Source organism: Lepidothrix coronata, unplaced genomic scaffold (assembly GCF_001604755.1).
Source record: "Lepidothrix coronata isolate B3197 unplaced genomic scaffold, Lepidothrix_coronata-1.0 Scaffold5, whole genome shotgun sequence".
In the NCBI taxonomy this organism is placed as follows: domain Eukaryota; kingdom Metazoa; phylum Chordata; class Aves; order Passeriformes; family Pipridae; genus Lepidothrix; species Lepidothrix coronata.
The window spans coordinates 2,004,331-2,011,338 of record NW_016690185.1 but is presented as its reverse complement, the minus strand read 5'-3'; the positions used below and the strand labels follow the sequence as shown (position 1 = coordinate 2,011,338).

At 47.0% G+C, this 7,008-nt stretch overlaps 1 protein-coding gene across 1 annotated transcript in view; it reads left to right on the top strand.

Moving 5' to 3' along the window:
- The first annotated feature begins 1,794 nt into the window (after nucleotides 1-1,794).
- The window catches only part of METTL24 (methyltransferase like 24), a 47,866-nt gene continuing 42,652 nt past the window's right edge, over nucleotides 1,795-7,008 (top strand). Inside the window, exon 1 of the mRNA XM_017827130.1 lies at nucleotides 1,795-2,094. Within this exon, the coding sequence (XP_017682619.1) occupies nucleotides 1,795-2,094 (300 nt within the window). The remainder of the gene's footprint in view (nucleotides 2,095-7,008) is intronic.

The window sequence follows — 7,008 nt, the reverse complement described above, 5'->3', positions numbered from 1 at the left end:
ATGGAATTGCTTTAACCTAATTTAGAAGAACAGTTTACTTAAAAAAAACGAGGACAGCAACGTTTAAACGGCAGGGAGCATGCACCTCACCTGCCAGTGCATCTGTGCTTGGAGCCATGCTTGAAATCTCAGTTCTCCAGATAGACCATTGCTCCCTCCCTTATCTTCCTACATGCAGCTCCTCTGTCATGCTGCCAGCAGGTCTGGTTGCTTGGCTGCTGCAGGCCCCACTTTTCCCAGTGCTCCCCTCTGACCTGCTCCCCCAGCATCAGTCTGCCCTGGCTCTGCTCCAGGCTGTAAAGAGACAGGGAGGAGAGGACATCAGAAGGAGCTCAGTGAAGCAAGTACTCTCCCTTGCCAGCAGACAAGACAGGAGTGCTGGAAGCACAGGACTGCTTACAGGGGACAAGAGTTACAGACTCTCTCCCCTACTTGGCAAAGAAATGGGGATTAGTTTTGGACTCATGTCCAGCACATCCCACCCAGGAATACATTTATTACTAACCAAGCAGCATGTACTGCAAATTGGCTGCCATCTCCTCCCTCTCTGTTCACACAGAGCTTGCCTCCTGCCATGGACACTTCTCCCCATCTGCAGGTCCTGCTTCAAAAAATCCCACCAAGCACTGCGACTTGCTCATCACTCAGCAATGGTTTAGCATTGTTGCTTAAGACAAAAGCCAGCCTCTGCACTTTATAATTCTGTCTAGTGTGTCTCCCTTGTGAAACAAATGCGGGGCCTCCAGTGCTCCCACAGAGGTGAGGGGGACACCTGTTCCCTGCACTACCTCTCAGCCTTGCTCAGCTCATGCAGGTCCTTTCTTTCATGCATGAAACCAAGGATGTGTCATAAAAATCAGCAGCTGGCCTGTAATAACCCAGGAAAGAAGCTAAGATGCAAAGTATAGACTTAGAAGAGTTACTCATGAGCACGAGGAGTTGCAGCCAAATTAGGGCACCACAGCTGATGTTTCACGCAGGGTTCTCATACCCTTCAAAAGTTCAGGTCCAACACAATGTGACTAATCACTAATAGACACACCACTGGTTACTAATCAGAGTAGAACTTTGAAAAGTAGCTCTGGTTTTGCAGCATTCTGGCTGCTTGTCTATTGGTCCAGATGTCCCTGGAGTCAGCCTTGCTGGAATTATTATATGTACTGCCAAATGATACTGGGAAGGTTTCAAAGACATATCAGAAGGGTTAGGATGCTAATGCTATCTTGGATGTTCAGGGTTATCCTTTATCCTTCATGGATATCTCTAACCTTCCAAGAAGCAAAGTCCTTGTTTCCAGGCCTGGGCTGTCCTTTTGTTTGACTTAGCCATGAACAATACCCAAGTCTCCAGTAAAATTCCACTACTTCATGACATTACATAATGTGTATAATCTGAAATAATACAAACGTTGATAAGTTAGCACACTTCCATGCTATAGAGATGGGCGATATAACAGTTAGGTCGGGGGGTTCTGTCCTCTGTCAGGCCCGGGTGCACGTACCAGCGACCCGCACCTGTGGCTCCTTAGCGGCACGGCCCCGCGTTCGGTACCCGGGCGCTGCCCCCGCCGGGGCGCGGAGCATCCCGCGGGCCGTCCGATGCCGAACACCCCTGTGCCCCGCAGCCCCCGCTGGGCCGGGACAGGGGCACCCCGGCCCCTCCCCGGCCGGCCCCGCTCGGGGCGGGGTCTCCCAAGTTTCGGCGGCGGCGGCCGCGGGGCCCGGCCCGCCGGCGGCATGAGCCCTGCGGCGGGGCGGGGGGGCGGCCGCGCCGGGCAGGGCAGCCCCCGCCGCCATGCCCAAGGAGCGGCCGCTCTGGCGGGGCCCGGCTTTCCGCCTCTGCCTGCTCTCCGCGGCGCTCTTCCTCTGCCTCCAGCTGGGCATGAGGCGATCCTGGTGTCCGGAGGAGAAGCCCCGGGAGCGGGCGGTGGCGGCGGGGCGGGCGCCCCCCCCGCCCCGCGGCGCGGAGCAGCGCCCGGGCGCGGCGGCGGCGCTGGGGGGCAGGCGGCGGGTCACCTACGTGCGGAGCGGGCGGCGGGGGAGCGCCGCGCCCGCCTGCTGCGCCCTGCAGCCCCCGGGCGGCCGCCGCAGGAAGGTAGGGCGGGCTCGGGAGGAGCCACCGCCGTGTCGCGACCGGCGCCCCCTTCTCCCCGTGAGGAGCTGAGGGTGAGCGGGCAGCCGGGGCGGAGGTGTGGCTCGTACCTGAGAGGAGGTGGCGGGAGGGCGTTGGTGAGGTGAGGTGGTGCGGGATGACGTGAAGGCGACTTCTTGGGAAGAGATCGAACGACTTTTTGAGGATTGCTCCTCAGCTGCAGAGAAGGGGGAGTGTGCTGGAGCGGGGCTGGACAGGGTCAGATCTCGGTTTGAGGAGGTAACACTGGCCCCGAGTTAGCCGGCGCGCTCATCAGGCTTGACATCCCCAACTAGGAGCAAGGTTGGGAAGAGTCCGTGGCCCTTGGCGTTCTTGGCATCCAAGTGCCATTGCTTTCGCAGAAGGCGGTCAAGAAAGGGTTTTAAGACCTGGTCTTAGAATTAATGAGCTAGTTAATGAGCTGGAAATTGAACTTGTAATTAGGTTCCTACTAATGGTTGTTAAGCCTTTTGGGGAAGTGAGGACTATCATTAGCATCTGGAGTTAGCAAAAGTGAGGAGTACCTGTACTATCTTTACCCCTCAGTTACCTGCCTGCGTGACCAGGAGTGGGATCTTGTCTTCTTCGATGACCTCCATGTCATCTTTGGTTTTGGCAGATGCCACTCTCTCAGGAACCACTTAGAGATTCAGATATTTGTGAAGTTTTCTTTGCAGTCTTTCAAGGGGAGAAGAGCCAGCTTTTGAAGGTGGGAAAAGAGTCCTATTTTGGGGCCCTGCTGTCAGGGTACAGTATTGATGGTCTGTGCAGAGATGTGCTTAAAGAAGCTGGAATGATCAGGAGGATGAGCAAATGGGATTTTCCTAGAGATGAGACTATCCTCCTGATCAGAGTAATTAACTGTTTCTGATCTTTGCCTCAACAAGAATAAAACCAGTAGTCTGTGGAATGGCTAAAGCTTGTCCTTAAACTTGTCACAGAAACTTTATCTGGGTTTGATCAGAGTCCTTTAGTGAAAAGACCACTTGCTAACATCCAAACAACTGTCTGATCAGATGTCCTGTCACCATGGGCTCTCATTTGAAAATCTGCTTTCTTTTCTTTGCCTTTGCCACCCTCAGTAATTAATTTTTTATTTAAAGAGGAGAAGGACAATGAACTTGTGTATAGTTTCACTTCTCGATTTGCCTCATCTTCTGTGGGAAACTGTGATGGAAAAATTAAAACGCTATTTCCTGCCTCTGGTTTCCTGAAAGGTTTAGGAGAAATGAGATAATCCTTTGCTTCCTTCAGTGAGGACATTGTCACATATTTCTTCAAAATAATGACTGTGTGGTGGTGTAGCACCTGATGTGCTGTGGTATTGATATCATACTGAGCCACCTAGATCTTGCAGTATCAGGTTTTGTGATTTTTGTTGTCAATGCTGTGTTACTTGGTATTCTAAAGCCCAGCTTTTAAGTGATCCTAATTATGGAAGAATTTCAGGATTCATGGGGGAAAAAAATCCCGTGGATTAAGATAGGTTATTGAAAACATGTAATAAGAATGGCATCAGAAAACAAGAGGCAAAAATAAAGCACATCCTAATTTATTTAGTGATTTGTAGGGAAATCCTAGTGGAAAGTAGCATCAGGAGAGGCAGCTCATTGTACCTGAGAACTGGCGGCACCTTGCAGTGTTGGGAGAGCTTGAGGCTCTGGAAAGCCCAGAGTAGTATGTTTTGGTGTGTTTCCAGGTGAAGCATGTGAAACATCACTACTGTGGTTTGTGGTGTTGGGAATGTTGCTGCTGAGGTCTCATTTGAATCCCACTAATTAACTCAAGTGAAAAATATTAGTAAATATAATACAGGGTGGAGTTGCCAGGTTTAGTTTGAGATCATCAAGTGTCTTCCGTGTTCATCTGTTTGACTTGAGCCTGTTGCTACAGGCTAAGAAAAGTCTACTTGAAGTGAAGATAGGGCTCTGGGGATAATAGGACTGAACTTCCAGAGATTCCTGGTTTTGAAATAGAGTTGTTAAATAAAAATTTAGAGGGAAAAGCTCTGGGAAAATAAAGTGGAAGTGGTCTAAGTGCAACCATTTTTTCTTGTTAAAAAGCACGATAGCTTAAAAAAAAATTAATGGGTGATTTTTATTATTATTTTTTTTTAAATCAGGAAACATTATATTTCACTTCAGACCACTGTAAGACAAAATGGGGGCTCTTACCAAAAAAGGCTGGTTAAATTGATGGACCGTGGCTTCTACCAGCAGCTCTGGAGAAAGGCATCAGTGTGCGGCTGCTGCCGGTATGGGTATGGTGCACTGCTGTGTGTAAATGCTGCCTGGAGGAGAGTGACAGGCTCTTTGCACAGATCTGTGCTGTATCGGCTTGGGATTGCTTTTTGCTGTGGCTTTTATATGTTTTCAGTGTCTTCTGTCTGTCTGTAAACCGGAGGCTTTCAGGAATAGGTTTTTTTTTTCCTGCTGCTGTTTATGGGGGTGGTGTTGGACCGTGCCGCGATGTGTGAGCCAGCAGGATGGCAGCAACAAAAAGTCGGCAACGCCAGACTTTGCTCTATTTTCCCACTGCTGCTTGGTTATAACTCTGCTCACACTTACATCACTGAACTAATGCAGAAGACCAATGAACAGAGTGTTTCCATAGATGAAGTTGAATATCCTACTTTGTGGCTGTATAAGAAAGTAAACTGCAAAAACACATGAGGAAATTATTTGATGCCTACTTCGAATTACTTTAAAGTTTCCTGAATGAGAGTTGTATTATTTGTTTCCCAAGCACAACTGCAGTCAAGCAACCAACACCACCAAAAGGGGGGGGGAAAAAAGACCCAGACAGGATGGGAGAGATGGAGACTTGCCCGTAAACGGCCCCTGAGTCTGCAGGAAGCTGCCTGCACAGCTGATGGTAAGGCTCCATCAGCAGAGTCCAAGACTGTGCAGCGGGTGGGAGGGTTTGATCGCCAAGGTTCCAAGTGTCTGTTTGTGCCTTAAGATGCATACATAAAAAATGTTAACTGAAAGCAGCAGGGAATAAAGCAATTTAGCTATGTGACAGCTCTAGGAGTTGCTGGAGCTGCCTGTTCTGGTGCTTCAGGGAGCTGTGTTGCTCCCAGCTGTTTTGCTCCTGATTGAGCCTACCAAATAGCAGATGCTGCTGCTCTTGCTGACAAAATAAGCAAAATTTGCCATTGACAACTTATGATGGTCATCTGAAGAATGGGACGAGTTATGCTGGGCTGCAGATGTAAACCAAGTGGAAGTTTGTCATTGCATTTATGTTTTGGTGGAAGCACTTGAAACTGCATTGTTGCTAAAAAAATGCCCTGTGATTCTAAGCTCTGATTGTGTTCAGCACTGGCCTGGCATAATATATGCAGCAGATAAAACCTCTAGCTACATGGAAACACACAAATTCTTCCAGATGCACCTGCTCTTGCAATAGGTATTAGCAAGGTCTGCACCCACGCAGCACTGCGGATGTGTGAGGCGAGTTTTAAAAAGTTATTCCAGGGTGCCATGGCAAAAGAAAAAAAAATGTTGCATTTGGACTTCGAAATAACACCAAATTCTTGCAATAACAAGGCTATGTTGGCTATTGTGCACTGAAACTGGGAGGAGCCCTCTTTGAGAGTCTAGTTAAGAAAACCTAGAATTCTTTGCCTCTTGGGCAGATTTATTTTCCTGGAGGTGGGTAGTGTGGTATGCTGCCAAAGTTAACCTGATGTTATTTTGGATGCTCTTTCATCTCCTATCTAGGAATATGAAAGTGTTTTCACCGGTTAAAAGCTAAGAATTAGATTTTGCTGCTGGGCCCATTTGTATTTTGTCCGGGATTATAACATATTTTGAAACATGATGGATCATTGCCCAAAACAGAAAAAACTTGTGAGATTATGTTTTTCTAGGCATTACTTGTATACCTTTGTCTTTTGGTTCATTATAAATGTAGACTAATTGTCTTTTTCTGTTGCTCGTTGGGTTGAAGGTTTTGTTTTTCTTTAAATAGGAACTATTTCTGAGAGGTTAGTGCTTCTCTGTGGTGATGAATGATAACGTTCTCACCTTTAATTTAATTGAAATCTTGCAAATTATTTTGGAGTGATATCTTCAAAATTATGTGGAATAACTGTTTGGCAGTTAATATGGCAGGTTCAAAATAACCTCATGCAATTTAACATTACATTATTGCTAAGATTTTAGTTAAATTTACATTTGGTTTTTAATTTTAGGATGACAATGCCATTTACATTTATGTCAGTGGTATATGGGGCTTATACCAAGAGTCCTTTTTAATTCTTTTAGAAATTTGGTTAAAAAATATAACAGATGTTTTTATTGCCTATTTGCATGTATAGTTTTTTCAAGCTGGCTTCACATCTTTAAAAGTCTGGTAAATTTTGGGTAATATTTGAACAGGAAGTTACTCTGACTCTGGATGAGCAGGAGCCAAAATTCTTGGAGAAAACGGTTATTCTGAAGTTAAATCTAGTCTGTCTTTCCATATCCCATGGTGTAATAGCTGGTCTGTTTTGGATTGGGACTTAACTTTTATAAGTTTATTCATTATGTGTGCCTGGAGCAGTGTTTTAGCATTACACTAGAATTGAACATGACAGGGCTTTGGGAGCTGTGCAGTGAGTCACCTCAGGCTGCGTTTGAAGGAGTGGATTTGCCCTGGCTGAGCCAAACCAAGGGAGCTGCATGGGTTAAGGCAGCCTTTTGGATCTCCTAGTGATTTTAAATCCAGAGATTTTTCCAGTCTCTTCACCTGTGTACGAGACATGACGAGCTTTACAGCATGCAGTACCGTTCTCTAAATGCTGTGTCAAGGAGTGAATAGAGTCCTGGCTTCAATGGATGAGTGGCAGAGGAGTGCTGTGCTGAAGAGCTGGATATTGATTATTCTTTT